Source organism: Mastigoproctus giganteus, chromosome 7 (assembly GCF_048544385.1).
Source record: "Mastigoproctus giganteus isolate SK-2022 chromosome 7, ASM4854438v1, whole genome shotgun sequence".
Lineage (NCBI taxonomy): Eukaryota > Metazoa > Arthropoda > Arachnida > Uropygi > Thelyphonidae > Mastigoproctus > Mastigoproctus giganteus.
This window is the reverse complement of record NC_143581.1, coordinates 170,162,341-170,188,737: the sequence shown is the minus strand read 5'-3', so window position 1 is coordinate 170,188,737 and position 26,397 is coordinate 170,162,341. Positions and strand designations below refer to the sequence as shown.

Genomic DNA, 26,397 nt, shown 5'->3' with positions numbered 1-26,397 from the left:
CATAATATCCTATCAAATTTGTCAGACAAGACTTTCCCTTAACAAACCCATGCTGTGTCTGAATTATTGCTGCAGTCTTGTCTAGATGATCCTGCAATGCATCTTTAACCAGTGACTCCAGTATTTTACCCGGAACAGAAGTTAAACTAACTGGTCTGTAATTACTCATGTACCCTTCGATCCCCCTTTGTGAATTGGGGATACATTTGCATGCACATCTCCAGTCCACTGGAAACTCCCGAGTCCAAGGATGCTCTCATAATTATGACTAAGGGTTTGCTTAGTTGCTTTGCCACCTCCTTTAATATAACTGAATAGATCCCATCCACCCCAGGTGCTTTTCTTATGTTTAACTTCACACGTTTTTTTCTAACTTCCACAATTCACAATCTTTACAATAGGCCAGATGGTCACCTTTAAAACTGGAATACTATGGAGTTAGTGCAAAGCATTCTATTTGAGTATGGTTCTTACCACCACACTTAGGACGTGGAACATCACCACAGCAGGCTGTCTGGGTGTGACCAAATTTTTGATATTTATAATGCATTAATGGGTTGGGATATAAATGGATGGACTTGCCCATTTAAGTTTCTTTCGTTGAGGAGGCGTCCTTAAAGATTCATGTCATGGGAAATGGACCATAATCTGCCACACTGGTCCAATGCGGGTTGGCAGATTGACCATATTTAGCAGTCAGGGGCTTGAATCCAGGTACTCAAAGAGTGTGTGCTACAGCACTCCCTTCTGTCCACTCAGATATCAAAATTATTTTTTGCATCCAGTTCCTTTCTTACTACATCATAGTATCCAATCATATTTGGTCAGACAAGACTGCCCCTTAACAAAACCATGCTGTGACTGCAGTATAATTGCATTCCTGCCTAGATGGTCCTGCGTTATTTTTTTAACCAGTGACTTTATCGTTTTCCCTAGAGCATATGTAACAAGTCTGTAATTACCTGCCACCTTTAATCCCCATTTGTGAATTGGAGATCCATTTTCACATCTCCAGTCTATAGAATAGCCACTGAATGTAAGGATGCTCTCATAATTATGGCTAAGGTATTGCTCACCTGCTCTTCTGCCTCTTTTAATATAACTTGATAGATCTCATCCACTCCATGTACCTTTTTTTATGCTTAGCTTCAACAATTTCTCTTCCATTTTCCTTTCATTTATCGCAAAATCATTTTGCTCCCCATCAGAGTTTGATAAACTTCTGACATCACTTTCCCAAAATAATTTTTCACATATGAATGTAGAAGCAAAATATCTATTCAGTTTTTCAGCACCCCAAGCAGGGTCATCAACAGTTAAACCACTGAAATTACATAAGCCTAATGTAATTCTGTCCCTCCGTTCTATTGTTAATACACACTGTGGGCAGAAATCATGGGAAACCTATCTAGTAACAGGTAGGCTCGCCTTCTGCCCGGATAAAGGCAGTCGCACGACGAGGCATTCAGTCCACTAGTTCACGGAAGCATTCCACAGGTATTTCCATCCATGCTTGCTGCACCGCTGTCCATAATTCTGGCGCATTCCTGGGTGAAGGATACAAAGCTCGAACGGACCTTTCGACAGCATCCCAAAGATGTTCCACAGGGTTCATGTCTGATGAACGGTGAGACCATTCCATGGCGGTAAAATCAGAATGCTATTCGAACCATGTTCTAGTTACCACGGCTCTGTGGGGAGTTGCATTATCCTGCGGGAAGAGTCCACTGCCCTGTGGGTGCACAATGACCAAGAAGGGATGATAGTGGGTGACCCATGTGTTGGGCACCCACTATCATCCCTCTTTCAAAGTCGGTTAACTCGTGACATTTAGCCATACTGACATTGAATTACCGTCTAGGTGAATGCAGTGATGCAGCGTACCTATATACAGGCAGTTCTCGCTTTATGAGTTGCCGAGTTTTTTTTTTTCAAGTATCAAGTATTAACAAAATTGAAAATATGAACATTAATAGCAAAAAATGAATGTGAAACATTCATAAATACCGCATTTCAAACCACGTGCATAGCTAATACAATAGACTGTACCCAGCTTTCACGATATGATGGTGTCCCCGTTCCAGGGACACCATAATATCGTGAAAATATCATAATGTGAACCCAATAACACATTGTTTTTTGGTAATTCGTTCCACAACCTCAGAGTTTGAAATTTTTGTTATATAACGGTCTAAAAGGTCGTTTTTATAGTGCAAATTGTATTAGTCACCATTTCAAATCACTAAAATGCACTACACTTTCATCGTTATCATATGTTCTGTTATAAGAACCAATTTTGAAGTTTTTGTGACATTTTTCTAAAGCACATTTCTAGAGGTCACAATCATAAAACAAAACAATTTGCACTTTCCAGTTTATTGGGCTTTTCTGTTACAGCAAGATATTATAAATGGGTAGTAAACTCAATATTACTGCATTTGCCAAAATACCGATAGCTGGAATTGTGTGCTTTTTTTTTGTGTTATTATGGTGAAATGTGTTTCCCCTTCACTGAAATTTTCAATCATATAAAAACAATAAATTTTCAGAATCTTCTCTTCATTCCTTTTTTTTAAGCGACATAAACTTGTTACTCCGCGCAAATCGTGTTAGTTGCAATTTGTGCGTTCTGTTTAAAAAATGCTTGTGCATTGAAATGTATAAAGAAAATAGAAGATTACCATAGAAACAAATGCATCATGAAACATTTCTGAAATGGCGACTCCTTGTGCAACAAACCAACGAGTGCCGAGCCAATAATAAGTGATCAATGAGTGCGCATTTAGTCAATGATGAAGAATAAACATTCTTTACAATTTGTAAATCATAAATAATTTCTTTATTATTATAATTTGCTTGATTTTACAGGCTATGTTTTAATTTTTTTGGATAAATCCAAAGAAATTAAAGAAATTTTAATTTCTTTGGATAAATCCATTAAACAAACTAATTAGCTAACTAATTTCATTGTCGAGAACGTAATCACTGTTTATAACATTTTGCATATGGGATTTAATTCCCGCTTTACGAGCATGTGCTAGGAACTAATTAACTCAAAGTCGAGAACTACCTGTACCTACCAAATGGTGGGTTTGTCCACTAGTGAGAGGGGTGACAGCATCATCTTGCCCAGGAACCAAGTATCCCATGAATTCTGTCCTTTCAGTGTAAGCACAGTCTTTGCTGCTGTCCTTGGCAAGAGATTGACTCCTTGTAATCTTCCGTAGCCTGCCTAACTACTGTAATTGCCTAAGAGGGAGTAATATAATAATACACCTGATCTCATTATCAGTAGTGATTCTTCATGCATTAAGAATCTACAGATAAAGAAACCACTAGGTGGTAGTGATCACAGTGGCAGATGTGGGATTTACTCAAAGATGTAACTACTGTCAGGGGTAAAGGGAAGGGTTTTGCTTTTGTAAAGGTGACTACAGTGGTTTAAAACAGTTTTTAAATTCATAGAGTGGGACCAACTGATGTTGCCAACAGCAAATTCTAAATGGTAAGCATTCAAAGAATTAATCTTGGAAGTTACTAGGCTTTTCACACCAACTGAGAAATATTATTCAAGGTTTAGGCCCAAATGGAGGTCAGATGAATTGAGACTGGTGGTAGAGAAGAAAAATGCATAGGATGCATATAATTTATCAGGTGACACAGAAGCCTATGCCATAAAGGAGGTTAGGCAAACGAAGGCAGAATACGAGAAATCTTTGGCAAAGGATGTAAAGAAAAACGAGCCTCAGGCTTCCTGCACTATACGGCTAATAATAATAATAATAATAATAATAATATGGGATGAAATGTTTCCTTGTTTGTTTGTTATTTGGTTTTTAGAAGCATTAGCAACTAAGGCCATATTGCTCCGGGAATATGCGGTGGTCATTCCCTGACCTTTCCGCATCCTCCGTATTTGGCGGTGACGGGCTCAAACTCTGGTCTAATCAAGAAGTGTGTGCTATGCACTGCCGCTCCTTCCCACCTGGCTACGGAGGCGCCCTATGGGATGAGAGGTGACAACTGAAGCTTAACATTGACAAATGTAAAGTACTGCATATGGGTAGCAGTAACCCCAGAGTAACGTATCAGCTGCGTGGTACACTCAGGGTAGTGGAGAAAGAAAAAGACCTGGTGGTAATTGTGCAGTCAAATATGAAGTTTTTTGAGCAGTGCAGACAGTCTGCAAGAGTATCTCATGGTATCATGTCAATGATATACAGGAATTTTTCTAGCAGGAACGAGGAGGTGATTATCCTCTTGTATACGGCAATTCTCAAGCCACAACTTAGTACTGTATAAAGGTTTGGAGGCCATATTTTAGGAAGGATGTAGAGCTGCTGGAACAAGTAGAGAAGATTCACCAATCTCGTAAGAGATTGGTGAATGTAACAAAACACTGCTCTTACAAAGAAAGGCTCAAGTTCTGCAAAGTGTAGTGTCTGGAGACTAGGCACCTGCAAAGTGATCTGAATGAAATGTATAAGGCCTTGAATGGTTTGAGGAAGCTCAATGCTGATGGGATTCTTCCTCTTTCCCACATTAGTCGCCTGAGTGGACATGAATTCAAATTGAGGAAAGACAGTTGTAGAACAGATGTGCGGAAATTTGCCTTTAGCAAGTGGGTAATTGATTACTGGAACAAACTTCCATCTGTCGTTGTAGAAATTGACAGCTTACATAAATTCAAGGAAGAACTAGACAAACATTTGGAGTAAATGGATGGGTGAAATGGGAAGGGTGTTTTTTTTTTTTTTTTGATTGATGCTGTATAAGCTTGCTTTCTTGCATCACTTTCACATTCAACCCTATCTCACAACTTTTTTTCAATGTTGAAAAAAATTTGTGAGTTAGGGTTGAATGTAAAAGCGTCTGCAATTCTGCCCAAACACAACAGGAGGGAGTATATGATGAAAGCCTTGTTGATCGATTCGGCCCTGGAGAGACTGTGCAAGGCTCAGGGGTAGAATTTTTTTCAGCCTGGTTTGTGCTTGTTGACAGGAGAGACTGCATCTACAGGGATGGGATACACTTAAATAGAAAGGGCGCAAGAATATTTGCTGATGCTATCGAGGCAGTGTAAGGTGGGACAGAAAACTGCTAGCTTGGGGGTGGGGATACACAGACTAAAAGGTTAACAGTGGCCACAGGCAGAGGCAAAAGTGATTCTTGCTTCTATTATATTGAGCAGCAGCCTGGAAAGCAAGGTGATGCAGATTTCTGGGAGTCACAGTGGAACAAGTGAATACATGGGCTGTGTTAGGGTAACTAAGAGTAGGAACAGGTGCATGTATACTTGCATGTACACCAATGCTAGGAGTATAGTTAATAATTTTGATGAGCTTGAAGTACTAGTCAAAACATGAAATGCAGATATTGTTGGGATATCAGAGATGTGGTTTCATACAGATATAAGCAGTGCAGAATTGGAATTTGGGGAGTAGGTGGTAGTACAATGTGTACAGGAAGGATAGACAGGACAGGACAGGAAGGGAGGAGGGGTTATGCTGTTAGTTAAGAAACTCATGGGCTTTAAGGTGCAAGGGCAGCAAGGCCATAATGCGAAGAAACACAAAAACTAAGGAAGTGCATCCAATTGATGTTGGTGGAGAATGCAGTGTTGAGTCTGCTTGGTGTGAAATAAGCACTGGCAAAGCAAAAATGAGAGTAGGTGTGTGTTACAGGCCTAATGAATCTGAGGAGCAATTGTGCAGAGAAATAGAGTGGGCCAGTAAATCAGAATATCTTATAATGGGGGATTTTAACTTTCCAGATATTGACCGGAACTTGTGGGTTGGTCACTAGCACACTAGCAAGACTTTTGTGGATTTATTGGATGACTGTTTTCTACAGCAACATGTTCAAGAGGCAACCAGAGGGAGTAATACTCTTGATTTGATTATCAGCAGTGATTATTCATGCATTAATAATTTGCAGGTAAAGGAACCACTCGGTGACAGTGATCACAATGTACTGATGTGGAAATTAATTAAAGATGTAACTACCATCAAGGCTAAAAGGAAGGGCATTTGCTTTTGTAAAGGTGACTACAGTGGTGTCAGAGAGTTTTTAAATTCTGTACAGCGGGATCAACTAATGATGTTACCAACGTTGAATTCTAAATGGGAAGCCTTCAGGAACATAATTTTGCAGGCTACTAGGCTTTTCATTCCAAGTAAGAAATACTGTTTAAGGTTTATGCCTAAATGGATGCCAAATGAATTAATGAGGCTCGTGGCAGAGAAGAAGAATGTATGGGATGCATATAAAGTATCAGGTGACACAGAAGCCTATGGCAGGTATAAATTAGTCGGTAATCAAGTCACAAAGGAGGTTCGGCAGGCGAAGGCAGATTACGAGAAATCTTTGGCAAAGGATGCAAAGAAAAACAGCAAAGAGTTCTTTACTTATGTAAACTCTAGAAGGATAGAGATGAATGAGATTGAACCACTTAACATAGATGGGCTGACTACTGAATGAGTATTTTTCATTTACATTCACACATGAGGAGTATTTCAATGAGGGGAGTGCAGAAGTTTATCAAACGCTAACTGGAAGCTAAGTGATTTTGTAATAACTGAGAGCAAAGTGGAGGAGAAATCGTTGAAGTTAAACATAAGGAAGGTACCTGGGGTGGACGGGATCTATCCAGTTATATTAAAGGAGACAGCAAAGGAAGTAAGCAAACCCTTAGCCATAATTACGAGAGCTTCCTTTGTACTCAGGAGAGGTCCTCATGGTCTGGAGGTGTGCAAATGTATCACCAATTCACAAAGGGAGTTCAAAAGGTGATGCTATAGACCTGTTAGTTTAACCTGTGTTCCAGGGAAAATAATGGAATCAGTGGTTAAAGAAGCATTGCAGGATCATCTAGACAAGACTGCAGTAATAGTTAAGACATAGCATGGGTTTGTTAAAGGGAGGTCTTGTCTGACCAATTTGATTGGATACTATGATGTGGTCACAAAGGAACTGAATGCCAAAAATAATTTTGATATCATATACTTGGATTTCAGGAAAGCTTTTGATACTGTTGCACATGGAAGACTGCTATATAAATTGGAGACCTATGGCATTAAGGGTAAGTTGCTACAATCGATAAAGGGATTGTTGAGTGAGAGACGACACAGAGAGGTAATCAATGGCCACTGCTCTTCGTGGACAAATGTTATTAGTGGAGTTTGCCCGGGTTCGGTGTTGGCCCGATTGTTATTTTGTATATTTATCAATGATATTGATGAAGGTATATCAGGTTTAATGTCCAAGTTTGCAGATGATACAAAGGTTGGCAGGGTGGTTAACGAAAGTAAAGACAGTATGCTACTCCAACTAGACCTACATAAGTTGGGAAAATGGGCTAAGGAGTGGCAACTGAAGTTTAACATTGACAAAAGCAAAGTACTGGTTGTGGGTAGCAATAACCGAAGAGAAACATACCAACTGTGTGGTACTACACGCAGGGATGTGGAAAGTGAAAAAGACATGGGGGTAATTGTGCAGTCAAATATGCAGTTCGCTAAGCAGTGCAAACGGGCTGCCAGAGCAAGTCATGGAGTCTTGTCAATGATATATAGGAATTTTGCTAGTAGGTACAGGGAGGTGATTATCCCGTTATACAAGGCAATGGTCAGGCCATACCTAAATTACTGCGTACGGGCTGGAGGCCTCATTTTAGGAAGGATGTAGAGTTGCTAGAATGAGTACAAAGAAGGGCAACAAGATTGGTGAGGGGAATAAAGGGGTACTCTTACCAAGCAAGGATTAAGTTCTGCAAATTGCAGTGCCTGGAGAATAAGCACCTGCAAGGTGATCTGATTGAGGTGTATAAGGACTTGAATGGGTGGAGCAAGCTGAATGCTGAAGGGATTCTTCCTCTTCTTCAGACTAAGAACCTGAGGGGGCACAGTTTCAAATTGAGCAAAGATAGTTGTAGAATAGATGTGTGGAAATTTGCCTTTATCCAGTGAGTAGTTGATTGGTGGAACGGGCTTCGTTGTGGAAACTAATAGCCTAAATAAATTTAAGGCTGAGCTGGACAGGCATTTGAAATGAATGGAGGGGTGAAATGGGAGCATCCCCCCCTTTGGCTGATGCTGCATAAGCTTGCATTGCATGCCCCTACTAATGCTAATATGCGTTTACTAAGCTAACTTTCTTTGTGACTTGATTATAAGGTATTTTACATGCATCCCACATATTATTCTTCTATGCCACAAGTCTTATCAGTTCATCTGACACTCAATTTAGGTCAACACCTTGAACAGTATTTCGCAGTTGGTAAGAAAAACTTAGTAGCCTCTATAATTATTTATCTGAATGCTTGCCATTTAGAATTTGCTGTTGGTAACACCATCAGTTGGTCCCCTTGCACACAACTTAAAAACTATCTGAGCCCACTGTAGTCACCCTCATGAAAGCTAGTCTTTCCCTTTACCTTGACAGTAGTTACAACTTTAAGTAAATTTCACATCAGTATACTGTGATCAATGCTATCCAGTGCATCTTTTACCTGCAGATTCTTTATGCACGAAAATCACTGTTGATAACTAGAACAATATTACTTCCTCTTGTTGCCTCTCTAACATGCAGCTGTAGAAAAAAGTCAACCAACAAATCCATAAATTTTTGCTAGTGTGAGTGACCAACCCACAAATTCCAGTCAACATCTATAAAGTTCAACTCCATTATAAAACATTCTTATTTACTGACCGACCCACTATTTTTCTATATAGTTATCTGCTATACTCATCACAGTCATTAGGCCTATAATACACGAAACTGAATCAACATTGCACTGAATCAACATTGCACTCGGATGACTTTTGTTTTTGTGTCATAACCTTAAACATAGGTTTCATCCCTCTAGTATGACCTTCGAAAAGAAGTTTCTGTCCCTTCTAGCCATTGCTTACAGATCTCTACATACATAAAGTCAGATCTGTTTCTGTTCATCCTTCAACAAATGGGGTACAAACTTTGCAATAATCTGCCTCATGTTTAAATTTTAATTACAACAATGGACCCAACAATGAACCCTAGGGGACTTTTCCACTAATACTATGACTCCACAAAGAGCAGTGTCCACTGATTACCACTCTGTCTTCTCCACAACTATCCCTTTATCGACAGCAACAATTTCCCTCCAATACCATAATGCTCCAATTTGTGCAGCAGTCTTCCATGTGTAATGGTATGAAAAGCCTTCCTAAGATCCAAGTATTTGATATCAAAATTATTATCTGCATCTAGTTCCTTTGTGATTACACCATGGTATCCAATCAAATTGGTCAGACAAGACTTCCCCTTAACAAACCCATCTGAACTATAACTGAAGTCTTGCTTTCTTTAACCATTGCCTCCATTACTTTCCCCAGAACAGAAGTTAAACTAACAGGTCTGTGATTACTTGTGTCACCCTTTGATTCTCCTTTGTGGAAGTTGATAGCTTAAATAAATTCAAAGAAGAAATGGACAAACTTTTGAAGTGAATGGATGGATGAAATGGGAATATATATACCGGGTGTCTCAAAAATATTGGTACAAACGTTTAGGGGAGGTAGGTAACATCTAAAGGAACATGAATCTTATAGGACCGGCGATATTACTTAACAAGTACAGATCACTGTTGAAAAAAAGCCGTGAATTAGGGTTGAATTTGAAAGTGTCTGCAATTCTGTCCAGACACGATAGGAGGGAGTATATGATGAGAGCCCTGTCGATCAATTCGGCCCTGGAAAGATTGTGCAAGGCTCAAGGGGTAGAATTTTTTTCAGCCTGGTCTGTGCTTGTTAACAGGAGAGACTGCTTCTACAGGGATGGGATACACTTAAATAGAAAGGGTGCAAGAATGTTTGCTGTTGCTATCGAGGCAGTGTTAGGTGGGTCGGAAAATTGCTAGATGGGGGGATACAAGGACTAAAAGATTAACAGTAGCCACTGGCAGAGGTGAAAGTGATTCTTCACTGCTTCTATTGGAATGAGCAGCAGCCTGGAAAATAAGATGCAGGATATTTCAGAATCTGCTGGGAATCATTGGGGTACAAATAAACACATGGGTTGTGTTAGGATAGCTAAGAAAAAGAACAGGTGCATGTATACTTGCGTGTACACCAATGCTAGGAGTTTAGTAAATAAATTTGATGAATTTGAGGTATTACTCAAAACACCAAAGGCAGATATTGTTGGGATTTCAGAGACGTGGTGTCACACAGATATAAGGAATGCAGAACTGGAATTTGGGGAGTACAATGTCTACAGAAAGGATAGACAGGATAGGAAGGGAGGAGGGTTATGCTATTAGTTAAGAAATACATAAAATCCAAGGAAGTGAAGCCAGTCGACATTGCTGGACAGTGCAGTGTCGAGTCAGTTTGGTATGACATAAGCATAGGGAGATCAAAATTGAGAGTAGGAGTGTGCTATAGGCCTAATGACTCTGATCAGTATAATAAGAAACTGTACAGGGAAATAGAGTGGGCCAGTAAATCAGAGAGAGAGAGAGTCTTATAATGGGGGATTTTAATTTCCCAGATATGACTGGAATTTAGGGACTGGTCACTCACACACGAGCAAAGCTTTTGTGGATTTAGTGGATGATTGTTTTCTACATCAGCATGTTCGGGAGGCAACTAGAGGGTTTGGTTTGTTTGGATTTTTTGGCGCACTAGCAACTACGGCTATGGTGCGCCAAGACTAGGTAATATTTAAATTTTTTTTTTTTTTTTTTTTTTTTAAATTCTCGGTGACCTAATTAGTAAGGCCACCATGTCCATATATATAATTACAATGATATAAAAAATAAATCAATAAAAACGTAACAATAACATAAATTAAATACAATTAAAAACTTTTATTAATTTAAAATAGCTAAAAACAGCCGACACGTTGTCATTGTCAGATAAAATCTGACTGAGTGTATACGGCTCAGTCAGATGATTAAAAGCGGTAAGACGGATATTGCTAAAATTGGGACAGTCAATTAAAAGGTGTCTAATCGTTAAAACTGTGCCACAGGACACACACATAGGAGGGTCACCAGCCCTCAGCAAAAACGAGTGAGTTAAATGACTGTGTCCTATGCGGGTCCGGGCAAGAACAACTTCCTCCTTACGATTCCTGCGCAGACTAGACTGCCACGGTTCAATTACAGGCTTTATTTGATATAATTTATTCGCAGTCTGTCTATTCCACGAATCCTGCCATTGGGAATATAACTTTTGGTATATTATTTGCCTGTAGTCTGTATAGGGGACTAGCAGGCAGCGGTTATTATTGGGAATTGCTGATTTGGCTGCGGCGTCAGCCAAATCATTTCCCCTTATCCCAATGTGGCTGGGAATCCAGCAGAAGCGGATGTCATATTCGCGTTCATGGAGAACGTGAATTTTCTGCTGAATACTAGACAGAACTGGATGAGGATTATACCTCACAGATATTAAAGCCTGTAACATGCTAAGAGAGTCGGAATATAAAATGAACCGTTGGTATTGGCATTTACTAATTTGATCCAAGGCTAACTCAATTGCGTGCAGCTCTGCAGTAAATATGCTGCAATCAGAGGGAATCTGCTCTGATATAGTCCTGTCTGTAAAGACAGCAGCAGATCCCACATATGATTCTGACTTCGAGCCGTCTGTGTAAACTGGCGCGAAGTCAGAATATTCAGTTCGGTGTGCTGAATGAAGCTGCAGGTAGACACATGATGGAGTGTCCGACTTTGCCCAGATTCTAAGCGACAAGTCGCATGCCGGGACACGAGCATGCCAGGGTAGAAAGGGTTGCTTTGATGTTTGGGCAACCTTGTCTACCTTGATATTAAGTTCATTGAGTAGCCGTTGGAGACGAATACCAAAAGGACGATTGGCAGTCTTACGGGTATTGTACAAGTTTTCCCATCGTGGCTCAAAAACGAAGGGCCACGTAGGGTGGTCTGGCAGGGATTTCAGTTTTAAAGCGTACTGTAGAGACAACTGCTTACGTAGAAGCGATAACGGTGGTTTGTTTGCTTCGACGTATAAGCTCTGGACAGGAGATGTTCGAAATGCTCCAGTAGCGATGCGTATAGCCTGATGATGGACGGGGTCCAGCCACCACAGGACACTGTCTCGGGCTGAGGAATAAACCTGGGACCCATAATCTAGTTTGGATCGCACAAGTGCATGGTAAAGCCGAAGAATGGTACATCGGTCTGCTCCCCAAGATGTAGAGGAGAGCGAGCGGAGAATATTAAGCCCACGTGTGCACTTTGTGCGGAGTTGACGAATGTGATCCAAAAAAGTTAGTTTTTATCAAATATGAGTCCCAAGAATTTTGTGTTTGCTGCTACTGGAATAGCATTTTGTCCAAGCCTTAATTCGGGTTCAGGATGAAGATTACGCTTGCGACAAAAGTGTACGCAAACGGTCTTCTCCGGCGAGAACCTGAAGCCATTTGCAAGTGCCCAGGAATTCAGACTATCAATGGCTTTCTGCAGTTGTCTTTCAATAACCCTCATGTTGCACGACTGGCAAAAAATGCTAAAGTCATCAACATAGAGGGCACTGTTTACAGTTGGAGGAAGTTGTTCTGTGATGGAATTTATTTTTATGGCAAAAAGCGCAACACTTAATACTGATCCTTGTGGTACTCCCTCCTCTTGGTTAAAGGAGCGAGAGAGTGAGGATCCCACACGAACTTGGAACGATCGTTTGGCGAGAAAGTTTTGAATAAAAAAGGGGAGATGCCCTCTAAGGCCTAGGTTATGTAAATCTTTTAAAATGCCAAATCTCCAAGTTGTGTCATACGCTTTTTCCAAGTCAAAGAACACCGACACCAAGTGTTCGCGTTTTAGGAAAGCATCCCAGATGGATGCTTCCATCCTAATAAGATGGTCCAAAGTGGACTGGTTTCTTCGGAAGCCGCACTGGATGTTGGAGAGAAGGTCATTTGTTTCTAGATACCAAATTAAACGAGAATTAACCATTCTCTCCAGGATTTTGCACAGACGGCTAGTCAGAGCAATAGGACGATAATTGGTGGTGACTTTTGGATCCTTTCCTGGCTTAGGAAAGGCAAGAACGATAGCCTTTCGCCAGGAGTCCGGAAACTGCCCTTCAGTAAAGATTCTGTTATACAGAAGGAGCAGACAATCCATAGATTTTGATGAAAGATGTTTAATCATTTCATAATGGATGCCATCTGGTCCAACGGCACTTGCTTTGGAAAGAGCAAGGGCCCTTTTCAGTTCCAGAATAGTGAAATCCCCGTTGTAGGGATAAATGCTCTTAGATTTAAAGCTAAGTGCCTGTTTTTCGATTTTATATTTCAGGACCAGAAACTCTGGGGAATACGAAGATGTTGCAGAGATCTTGGAGAATGTTTCCCCAAGAGAATTAGCTATTGCAGTTGGATCTGCAATAGCGCATCCATTATAATCTAGGATTGAAGAAGGGTGGGATGTATATTTTCCCTTCATTTTCCGGATTTTATCCCAGACTACCTTAGAGTTGGTAGACTGGTTAATAGATGATGTAAAACGGATCCACGATTCCTTTTGACTCTGACGACGGATGTAGCGTGCTTTGGCTCGTGCACGTTTGAAGGCTATAAGGTTGTTCGTGGTAGGATATCGGCGAAATATCCCCCACGCTTTGTTTTGAGCCTTTTTTGCTGCTGTGCATTGTGAATTCCACCAAGGTTTAGGAAATGGTGGAAACCGGGCTGATGTTTTTGGGACAGCATTAGCAGCTGCTTGGACAATATTTTCTGTGATGTACTTAACTGCATCATTGATAGGCTCTTGACTGACCGTACTAAGATCAAAGTTTGCCTGGTGTTGGAAGGCAGTCCAGTCAGCCTGATCAATCTTCCACCGTGGTAACCTGAAGGGAAGACATGGTCTCCCACTGTCTAGCAAGGTTATCACGGGGAAGTGATCACTACCGTATGGATTCTCCTCCACTTCCCAGGTGAGTGAAGGGAGTAGAGAAGGGGAGCAGATAGAGAGATCAATGGCAGAAAAAGTACGGGTAGGCATGTGGAAAAAGGTGTTTGTTCCAGTATTTAGAAGGGAAAGGTCATTGTCATTGAGCATACGCTCTATGACTCGTCCCCTTCCATTGATGTTAGCACTACCCCACAGGGTGTTATGTCCGTTAAAATCCCCGAGAAGTAAGAAAGGGGGAGGCAACTGCGATACAAGATCATCAAGGTCTTCCTGGGAGATGTCAGTCCCAGGTGGCAAATAAATAGAGCACACAGTTAATAAAAATCCCACCGTAAGGCGAATTGCAACAGCCTCTATTCTAGTTGTAATTAGTAAGGGCTGCACTGGGGTCTGGTTACCCACAAGGATAGCCACTCCCCCATGTGCAGAGCCATCCGCAATTCTATCCTTACGAAAAATTGTGGTGTTGTGCATCGTGGGATCGTCATTTGCCTTTAGATATGTCTCCTGCAAGCAAAAGCAAACTGGCTCGTGCTTTTGCAGGAGGGCCTTGATGTCATCAATATTTCGCGGAATCCACGACAGTTCCATTGTAGGAATTTAGCCATTATTTTGGCTTGGTGGGATCTGGTGGCTTCCGAGGTGCTGAGGGCTTACTTTTATCGGTCTTGGATTTGTCTTTTTTGGGGAAGAATGGACGCTGTCCCGTGTCCATTTCCTCCTCCGCAAAGAGTTCCAAGACTGATTCTTCGGGTACCTCCTTCTGCTCGACATCCATCTTTTCTTGGGAACTAGGGGGGGACTTCCCCTTTCTTATACTTTTCTTTCGTAATGACCTTTGTTAATTGTGGAGCATTAGGAGGAACCGATGTAGGAGTGGCAGCTGATTGGTCCTTCTGTGTAGGTTTTTGTGAACTTAAGAGATACCGCGCGATGGGAGTGAAAGACTCCTTTGGAGGAATGGTCATGTCCGTCTGAGTTCCGACGGAACATCTCCCTGCTACCTTCTGGGCGTAGGTAGGTCTGTTGATATTCAGGGGTTTGACCGATTTCCTTGCCTCCTGGTATGATATATTTAGCTCTGCCTTCAGCCGTTGAATTTCTTTTTCTTCTTTCCACCTCTGGCATGCTCGTGAGTAGGCCGGATGTTCGCCCTCACAGTTAATACAGGTGGGTTTTGCGGCTGAACATGCTGTTGTTTCGTGGTCCTTTGCACCGCATCGTGCGCATGCAAGGACTCCACGGCAGGCCATTTGAGAGTGTCCATACTTCTGGCATTTAAAACACCGTAAAGGGTTCGGAACGTATGGACGCACTGAACAATTGATGTATCCAGCTTTTATCTCGTCAGGAGGTTTAGGAGAGTTAAAAGTCAGGATAACGCTCCTGGTTTTAACTATTTTTCCATCCCTTCGCGCAGTGATTCTCTTGACGGCAATGACTCCCTGTGGTTTTAATTCGGAGCAGATTTCCTCCTCGGTGACGTCGAGAAGGTCCCACTCCGAAATGACACCTCTCGATGAATTGAGTGTTCTGTGTGGTGTCACCGTTATAGGGATTCCTCCGATTGATGTTACTCGGAGTAGATGTTCGGATTGCCTGTCATTTTTTGTTTCAATTAAGAGGTCTCCAGAGCGGAGCCTCTTAACTGATTTGGGAGAACCTACTAACCCATCTAACCCTTTCTGTATGAAGAAGGGCGACATTTTTCCAATCGGTTTTTCACTTGTTGAGTGCATAATTAGGAACCTTGGGACTGGCCCTGATGTTAATTCGGTTCGCTGCCTCTTATTAGCAATAACGCTATCTGCTTCTTTTTCAATTGTTTCAGATAGGGACCGGGTTGGGGCCCCTGAAGAAGTTTGTTTATCAGGATTCATAGAGTTTTTATATGGTTCAGTGCCCGGGCTCCCCACCCACCACGGAGCAACTAGAGGGAGTAATACTCTCGATTTGATTATCAGTAGTGATTCTTCATGCATTAAGAATCTGCAGATAAATGAACCACTAGGTGGCAGTGATCACAGTGTGCTGAAGTGGGATTTACTCAAAGAGGTAACTACCATTAGGGGTAAAGGTAAGGGTTATTGCTTTCGTAAAGGCGACTACGATGGACTGAGACAGCATTTAAATTCTATACAGTGGGACCAAATGATGATGTTACCAACAGCAAATTCAAAATGGGAAGCATTCAAAGAACTTATCTTGGAAGCTACTAGGCTTTACATACCAACTAAGAAATATTGTTCAAGGTTTAGGCCTAAATGGATGTTAGATGAACTAATGAGACATATGGCAGAGAAGAAAAATGCATGGGATACATACAAATTAAAATGTGACACAGAAGCCTACGATAGATATAAGTTGATCTGTAACCAAGTTACAAAGGAGGTTAGGCAGGCGAAGGCAGATTACGAGAAATCTTTGGCAAGGGATGCAAAGAAAAACAGCAAGGAAGTCTTTACTTATGTAAACTCTAGAAGGAAGGGGATGAATCAGATTGGTCCACTTGATATCGATGGGTCAACTGTTGATGATTCTGTTCAGGTAGCGAACAAACTAAATGAATATTTTGCATCGACATTCACACACGAGGAGTTATTCAGCGAGGGCAATGCCAGAGGTGTATTCAATTCTAGCAGTAAGCTAGAGAATCTTGTAATAACTGAGAGTAAAGTGGAGGAGAAATTGTTGAAGATAAACACAAGAAAGGTACCTGGGGTGGATGGGATCTATCCAGTTATATTAAAGGAGGCAGCAAAGGAAGTAAGCAAACCCTTAGCCAAAATTATGAGAGCTTCCTTGGACTCAGGGAAAGTACCCATGGACTGGAGATGTGCAAATGTGACCCCAATTCACAGGATCAAAGGCTGACACAAGTAATTATAGACCTATGAGTTTAACTTCTGTTCACGGAAAATTAATGGAGGCACTGGTTAAAGAAGCACTGCAGGATCATCTAGACAAGACTGCAGTAATAGTTAAGACATAGCATGGGTTTATTAAAGGGAGGTCTTGTCTGACCAATTTGATTGGATACTATGATGCAGTCACAAAAGAACTGGTTGCAGGGAATAATTTTGATATCATATATTTGAATCTTAGAAAGGCTTTTGATACTGTTGCACATGGAAGACTGCTGCACAAATTGGAGCAGTGTGGCATTGGAGGCAAATTGCTGATATGGATAAAGGGGTGGTTGAGAGGGAGAAGACAGAGTGGTAATCAATGGACACTGCTCATTGTGGACTAATGTTATTAGTGGAGTCCCTCAGGGTTCAGTATTGGGTACATTATTGTTTTCTGTATTTATAAATAATATTGATAATGGTATATCAAGCTTAATGTCCAAGTTTGCAGACGATACAAAGGTTGGCAGGGTTGTCAAAGACACTACTATGCTGCTGCAATAGGATCTGGAAAGGTTGAGCAGATGGGCTGAGAGGTGGCAAATGAAGTTTAACATTGACAAATGTAAAGTACTACATATGGGTAACAGCAACCCCAGAGCAACGTATCAACTCTGTGGTACTACACTGATAGTGGTAGAGAATGAAAGGGACCTGGGGGTGGTGGTGCAGGCAGATATGAAGTTCTCTGAGCAGTGCAGATGGGCTGCAAGAGTAGCTCATGGTGTATTATCAATAATATATAGGAATTTTTCTAGCAGGGATAAGGAGGTGATTATTCCCTTGTACAAGGCAATGGTCAGGCCACACCTAGAGTACTGTATACAGGTCTGGAGGCCTCATTTCAAGAAGGATGTAGAGGTGCTGGAACGAGTACAGAGAAGGGCAACAAGATTAGTGAATGGAACAAAGGGACTGCTCTTAAGAAGAAAGGCTTAAGTTTTGCAAATTACAGTGTCTGGAGACTAGGCACCAGCGAGGTGATCTGATAGAGGTGTATAAAGCCTTGAATGGTTTGAGCATGCTCAATGCTGATGGGATCCTTCCTCTTGCTCAGAATAATCACCTGAGAGGGCATAAATTCAAACTGAGGAAAGACAGATGTAGGATAGACGTGCGGAAATTTGCCTTTAGCCAGTGGGTGGTTGGTTGGTGGGACAGACATCCATCCCTTTTCGTGGAAATTGATAGCCTAAATAAGTTTATGGCTCAGCTGGACAGGTATTTTGAATGAACAGAGGGGTGAAGTGGAAGTGGTTATTTTTTATTTATTTAATTTTTTTTTTTTTTGGCTGATGCTGCATAAGCTTGCTTTCTTGCATCAAATGACTCTACTAATGCTAAAGGAACCCATAACCGGAAACGTCACCGTAGGCTTATTCATTGAAGGCTTATTCAATCAGCACAATGCTCGTGTGTGGGCTCACGACAATATATATACAGGGTGTCGTTAAAATATTGGTACAAACATTTAGGGGAGGTAGGTAACATCTAAAGGAATGTGAATCGAATAGGAACTCATAACCGGAAACATCACCATAAGTCGGTATATGGCACTGTTCATCAGTTCGCGAGAGGGAAAATTTCTGGTTTACTCATTCAAGCAGTAGTTGCTGCATGAAAAGCATGCATCGATATATGAACTGTGAGCTGGCAGACATGCACCTAGTGTATGGATTAGCAGAGGGCAATGGACAAGCCACTGAACGAATTTATGGAGAACGCTTCGCAGACAGACATGTACTGGACCACCGTTTGTTTGCGCGTGTGCATGAAAATTTGTGCGATTATGGGTCATTTAGAGGTAACAGGAGTAGTGCAGGCAGACCACGTTCGACGCAAACTCCCGCCATGGAAGAAAGTGTGTTGAATGCCATCCAGAATAATCCTACTACCAGTAACGTGCCGTTGCCTCAGGAGTGTCTAGTTGCAGTGTACAGCATATCTGGCACGACGATTCCTTTCATCTCCAAAGGGTTCAGTTACTGCTGACCCAAGATCATCATGCACATGTGGCTTTTGCACAGTGGTTTCTCCAAGAAAGTGTTCAAGACTTGAATTTTCCATCCTATGTTTTGGTCACGGATGAGGCTTATTCAGTCAGCACAATGCTCATGTGTGGGCTCACGACAACCTACACAGTGTTCGCCCCCATGTGGCACAACATGCCCATTATGGAAGGTGTGTTCATGACCATTTTGAACAGGCGTTTTGGGCGTCGATGGATTGGCCATGGTGGACCTGTGGCCGCCACAGTCATCTGATTTAACGACCCTTGATTTCTTTTTGTGGGGGCCTCAAATCTATCGTGTATGAATCGCCTGTGGAGACAGAAATGGATCTCGTGGCGAGACTCGTCTGCGCTGCTGCTACTGGCAAAGAAACTCCAGGTGTGTTCGACCGTGTCTGCCAATCCATGTTGCGTCGGTGTCACGCATGCATCGTGTCTCATGGTGGAACCTTCGAGCATCTGTTGTAACATCATGAAATGCATCCATCTCGTACTCCATTGTTAATAGTATGTCAAATAAATGTTTGCCACTAATTACTGTCTTATGTCATTTCTGCTTCTTGTGCCATTGCTACTACTTTCCCGTGACATTTCTGGTTATGGGTTCCTATGTGATTCACATTCCTTTAGATGTTACCTACCTCCCCTAAACGTTTGTACCAATGTTTTTGAGACACCCTGTATGTGTGTGTGTGTGTGTGTGTGTGTGTGTGTGTGTGTGTGTATTTTTTTTTTTTTTTTTTTTGGCTGATGCTGTATAAGCTTCCTTTCTTGCATCATATGCCTCTACTAATGCTAATGCTAACATCCCAGGAATCTCCAAACATATAGTTTTGTTAGCTTTAGAATAGACTGTAATTAATATGTTCACTTGTCTGTCAGTGCAATGAAGAAAAATAACTACTGGACACCTTATAATTTTAGGAGTTATATTTTCAGGAATGAATTTTGATACGTGTCAGTAATAAAAGCTGATAAGAATAGGTAAGGTACATGTAAACTTTTGAGACAATTTTTCTCATCTAACTTTGTATGTTTTTCTTGAACCGTTACTTGAATTAATCTAATTCTTAATAATATACCTTTAACTCAAGCATGCTTTGGAATGAGTGTATAGATTTCTTTTTAAGTCATTATTTATATTTGTATTAATTTATATTATTAATTAATACAAATATAGATTAGTATTGTATTAATTTATATATTTATATTTGCTTTTGCAATCAAACTTATAATAATATAAAAACAAAAAGTGCAATGTTCTAGTGTAGGCTTTCTCTGCTATTAATAATAACTACAATAATAGACCATACAAGCTTCCAAGTGTATTAGCCTTTGTCCCTTTAACATGTTTAACTCATAAGACTATTAAGATGATATTAAGATGATACTAATGATATTAAGAGTAGGAGACCGGCGGAATTACTTAGCAAGTACAGGTCACTGTTGAAAAAAAGCCGTGAATTAGGGTTGAACTTGAAAGTGTCTGCAATTCTGCCCAGACACGATAGGAGGGAGTATATGATGAGAGCCTTGTCGATCAATTCGGCCCTGGAGGGATTGTGCAAGGCTCAAGGGGGTAGAATTTTTTTCAGCCTGGACTGTACTTGTTAACAGGAGAGATTGCTTCTACAGGGATGGGATACACTTAAATAGAAAGGGTGCAAGAATTTTTGCTGATGCTGTCGAGGCAGTGTTAGGTGGGTCGGAAAACTGCTAGTTGGGGGGGGATACAAGGACTAATAGATTAACAGTAGCCACTGGCAGAGGTGGAAGTGATTCTTGCACTGCTTCTATTCAAATGAGCAGAAGTCTGAAAAACAAGATGCAGGATATTTCAGAGACTGCTGGTAGTCATTGCGTTACAAGTAAACACATGGGTTGTGTTAGGGTAGCTAAGAATAGAAACAGGTGCATGTATACCTGCGTGTACACCAATGCTAGGAGTTTGGTAAATAAATTTGATGAATTTGAGGTATTGCTCAAAACATCAAAGGCAGATATTGTTGGGATATCAGAGACGTGGTGTCACACAGATATAAGTAATGCGGAACTGGAATTTGGGGAATACAATGTATATAGAAAGGATAGACAGGACAGGAGGGGAGGAGGGGTTATGCTATTAATTAAGAAACACATAAAGTCAAAGGAAGTGAAGCCAGTTGACATCGATGGACAGGGCAGTGTCGAGTCAGTTTGGTGTGACATAAGCATAGGGAAATCAAAATTGAGAGTAGGAGTGTGCTACAGGCCTAATGACTCTGATGAGTATAATAATATATTGTACAGGGAAATAGAGTGGGCCAGTAAATCAGAGAGTCTTATAATGGGGGATTTTAATTTCCCAGATATTGACTGGAATTTGTGGGTTGGTCACTCGCACACTAGCAAGGCTTTTGTGGATTTATTGGATGATTGTTTTCTACATCAGCATGTTCGTGAGGCAACAAGAGGGAGCAATACTCTTGATCTGATTATCAGTAGTGATTCTTCATGCATTAAGAACCTGCAGATAAATGAACCACTAGGTGGCAGTGATCACAGTGTGTTGAAGTGGGATTTACTCAAGGAGGTAACTACCATCAGAGGTAAAGGGAAGGGTTTTTGTTTTCGTAAAGGCGACTATGATGGTCTGAGACAGTATTTAAATTCTATACAGTGGGACCAACTGATGATGTTACCAACAGCAAACTCAAAATGGGAAGCATTCAAGGAACTAATCTTGGTGGCTACCAGGCTTTACATACCAACTAAGAAATATTGTTCAAGGTTTAGGCCTAAATGGTTGTCAGATGGACTAATGAGACATGTGGCAGAGAAGAAAAATGCATGGGATACATACAAATTAATGGGTGACATGGAAGCCTATGATAGATATAAGTTGGTCTGTAACCTAGTCACAAAGGAGATTAGGCAGGCAAAGGCAGACTACGAAAAATCCTTGGCAAAGGATGCAAAGAAAAACAGAAAGGAGTTCTTTACATACTTGAACTCGAGAAGGAAAGGGATGAATCAGATTGGTCCACTGGATATTGATGGTTCAACAGTTGAGGATCCTGCTCAGGTGGCTAACAATCTAAACGAGTATTTTGCATCTACATTCACGCATGAGGAGTTATTCAGGAAGGAGAATGATGTAGGTAAAGTAAACATTGGCAGTGAGCTGGATGATTTTGTAATAACTGAGAGGAAAGTGGAGGAGAGATTGTTGAGGATAAACATAAAAAAGGCACCTGGGGTGGATGGGATCTATCCAGTTATATTAAAGGAGGCAGCAAAGGAAGTATGCAAACCCCTAGCCATAATTATGAGAGCTTCTTTGGACTCAGGGGAGGTACCCATAGACTGGAGATGTGCAAATGTAACCCCAATTCACAAAGGAGGATCAAAGGATGACACAAGTAATTATAGACCTGTTAGTTTAACTTCTGTTCCAGGTAAATTAATGGAGGCACTGGTTAAAGAAGCACTGCAGGATCATCTAGACAAGAATTCAGTTATAGCTCAGACGCAGCATGGTTTTGTTAAGGGCAGGTCTTGCCTGACCAATTTGATTGGATACTATGATGTAGTCACAAAAGAACTGGATGCAGGGAATAACTTTGATATTATACACTTTGACCTTAGAAAGGCTTTTGATACTGTTGCACATGGAAGACTGCTGCACAAATTGGAGCAGTGTGGCATTGGAGGCAAATTGCTACTATGGATAAGGGGAAGGTTGAGTGGCAGAAGACAGAGAGTGGTAATCAATGGACACTGCTCAACGTGGACTAATGTTATTAGTGGAGTTCCTCAAGGTTCAGTGTTGGGTCCATTGTTGTTTTCGGTGTTTATGAATGATATTGATGATGGGATATCAAGTTTAATGTCTAAGTTTGCAGATGATACAAAGGTTGGCAGGGTCGTTAAGGACACTACTGACGCTATGCTGCTGCAACAGGATCTGGAAAGGTTGAACAGATGGGCTGAGAGGTGGCAAATGAAGTTTAACATTAACAAATGTAAAGTACTACATATGGGTAACAGTAACCCCAGAGCAATGTATCAACTCTGCGGTACTACACTGACAGTGGTGGAAAATTAAAAGGACCTGGGGGTAATTGTGCAGGCAGATATGAAGTTCTCTGAGCAGTGCAGACGAGCTGCAAGAGTAGCTCATGGTGTCTTGTCAATGATATACAGGAATTTTTCTAGCAGGGATAAGGAGGTGATTATTCCCTTGTATAAGGCAATGGTTAGGCCACATCTTGAGTACTGTATACAGGTCTGGAGGCCTCATTTCAAGAAGGATGTAGAGCTGCTGGAACGGGTACAGAGAAGGGCAACAAGATTAGTAAATGGAACAAAGGGTTGCTCTTACGAAGAAAGGCTTAAGTTTTGCAAATTACAGAGTCTGGAGACTAGGCACCGGCGAGGTGATCTGATAGAGGTGTATAAGGCTTTGAATGGTTTGAGCATGCTCAATGCCAATGGGATTCTTCATCTTTCTCAGAATAATCACCTCAGAGGGCATAAATTCAAATTGAGGAAGGACGGATGTCGGATAGATGTGCGGAAATTTGCCTTTGGCCAGCGGGTGGTTGGTTGGTGGAACCGACTTCCATCACTTGTTGTTGAAGTTGATAGCCTAAACAAATTTAAAGCTCAACTGGACAGGTATTTCGAACGAACGGAGGGGCGAAATGGGAGAGGGGGTTTTTTTTTTTTTTTTTTGGCTGATGCTGAATAAGCTTGCTTTCTTGCATCATATGCCTCTACTAATGCTAATGCTAAGACAAATTCTACAAATAATCACACTCTAATCCAAGCATAAGCTTTTAAAATTGCTAAATTTCCAAACTTTTGACTATTATTTCAACTATATTTCTCTTTTTATCTACCACTGCACTCTTGTGACTTCATATCTCACACGTGTTTATTACCGTGCTACATTGCTTGAGGAGCTCACCTTCATAATTATAGCCAACATGTGCTTTAGAAATAGAAATTACATATTTGTCTAATGAAAACATCATGTCAAGTTAAATCTAGCAATGACAAATGCAATTCAAGTCAAATGTACATTTTACTCAAGAAGTAGCATTAATGTTTAGTTGAGTAAACATAATGTGACCACCCCATATATGCATATGGCAAAAGTATTAATGACCCTCTGTGCATATAAACAGGATTATTGATACTTATGTCATTCTTGCACTTCTTTTAAACGTTAATATTATTTGTGGGAGTACAAGTAATTTTTTTTCATATATGTGTATATAAATATATATGTATACTAATAACATTTTATATATTATACATATAATTGAAGAAAAGCCTTACATCCAATTTTTTAACAAGAACGTCATGATATAATGTGGGATCTGCTCCAGTTGCTTGTAGTTTTTTCTAAAAAAGTTGAAAATAATAATTTCAGTGTTTCAATATTAAAAAAGTTGCATATTAGTGGTATAACACTAAGCAGTAGTTTATACAAATAATTCAGTTTCACACCATCCAAATTCAGTGTCAAAAGTGGTGCGGATTAAAATTTGACTTTAATTACTTTCAAAAATTTTTTTGACATGGAATTTCATGAGCTTTATAGCATAAGCTCAAGATACTCAGTTATTAAAAACTGATAACTAGACAGCTCCATCCTTTCTACCAATCTAATAATCTAAATATAACTATCATTTTTAAACACTCCACAATTTCTCAGTCTTTCTCATCACTGATGCACTTTTTTCTGAACTCTCAGAAACCAAATTTGAACTGTACCACTGTGCTTTTATTCTGATGATGCTTTAAACAGCTTAAATAATTTTGTGATTGCATCTTTACAGTTTGATTATAACTAAAACCTTATACTCTGGAGTTCAGCAGACAGAGATCATATAGTGCTGAAAATATTTTGAAGGAATCTGTCCAAACCATATAGAAATGAAATGAAATGAAGAGAGAGAGAGAGAGAGAGAGAGAGAGAGAGAGAGAGAGAGAGAGAGAGAGAGAGAGAGAGATCATTAAAAGTGAAACCAGAGTGAAAGTGGAATGGCAGTGTGTGAGTATAAAAATCAAATGTACATGGTCTGTAACAATTACAATATAGACTCTCTGCTCATTTGCATAATAGTGGAATGCCAATTAAAAATTCATCATATTTCACCAAAAGGACAAAATTGCTGTATCAGGCTTTGACCTTTTAAGTATTGTGATGCTATCACCACACAATTCCTTGCTGCTGCATTAAAATAATCAACATATCACATAAGAAAGAAGCAACAGAACATCCAGTTGCTGATTTGCCATTTTCTGAAACTTTCAGAAAGAGAAAACTTTCTCTTTCTGAAAGTTTTCTAGGTCATAACTCATCAATCACAGGGAAGGTACGCAAGTTGTTTACAGCTGAACTCAAGACACTATCTGCATTGGGTGGGGTTGGTAGTGGTAATATCTCATTATAGTCAAATATAAATGCACATATGTAATTTGTACAACTGCCAATGAATAATATTAAATTGGTTCCATTTAATATATGTATGAGATGACTATCATTTCTTAAATACAAAATCATAACACAAGAATGCAATAATGAAAAAACATTCATTAAAAAGTGAGAATCTTAAGTACTTATCTGCAATATCATTAAAATAAATACTTACTTCCATCATAGCTGAACAACCCTACAATGCAATCACTTCTATTTCTCAGCATAAATTGTCAAAATTGATTGCCAGTCAATATGCATAAAATACAGGGTGTCCGTAAAGTCCTGTTCTATTCCTATTTTAACCCCTGGCTTGTAGCCCTGAAGGGTATTGTGTATGGTATGTGCCTTTTGTATGCAGTAAAGAGTTCTTAAAATTTAATTATGTCACAACCAAAAGACAGAGCAATGTGGTCTTATGTAAATTATTATGACACTCCAAAAGTTTATGTACAGGTGCACACCTCAACGTGTGCACCTGTAGTGGTCCTCAAAACATCAAGGTGAAATTCCACTTTTTGCTATGTATGGGCCAGCATATCAACACCCACAGTTTTGATTGACCCGGTTATCCTTCCGTGAAAAGTTTCAATGTTAGAAATGGATGTTTTGTACACAAATCTTTGTGGTACCCCCATAGGAAGAAGTCTAAAGGTGTGATGTCAGGGAAGCATAGAGGCCAATTGATTGGTCCATCCTGGCCCATCTACTGGGTAATGTTTCATCCAGAAAATGATTAACATTTGTACTCCAGTGTGGAAGTGTGCCATCGTGCTGAAAAATGATGAATGGCTTCAGCTCTTCCGGCTGAGGGATCACAAACTGCTCTAGCATGTCGAGATGCTGTCATGTTGCTCTTCTCACAAAAGAAAAATGGACCTATCATGCATGAGCACACAGCAAATGTTTCACTTGGGCTATAATGAATGTCTTGCAGGTTTTTGGAACCTCATATCCAAATATTATGGTGATTCATATGTCCAGATTCATGGAAAGTGGCTTCATTAGAGAAAAGCACCTTTTTTTGGTATTCATTGTCTTCATCAACTGAAGCTAGCATGGAACAAGCAAATGCATGGCACAA

At 40.4% G+C, this 26,397-nt stretch overlaps 1 protein-coding gene across 2 annotated transcripts in view; it reads right to left on the bottom strand.

The window, feature by feature from the left end:
* The window catches only part of LOC150083328 (HAUS augmin-like complex subunit 1), a 188,490-nt gene that overhangs the window by 37,863 nt on the left and 124,230 nt on the right, over window positions 1–26,397 (bottom strand). For both annotated transcript variants that reach the window (XM_090377185.1, XM_090377186.1), the window contains one exon: window positions 24,170–24,235. In XM_090377185.1, coding sequence (XP_090233311.1) covers window positions 24,170–24,235 — 66 coding nt within the window. The remainder of the gene's footprint in view (window positions 1–24,169; window positions 24,236–26,397) is intronic.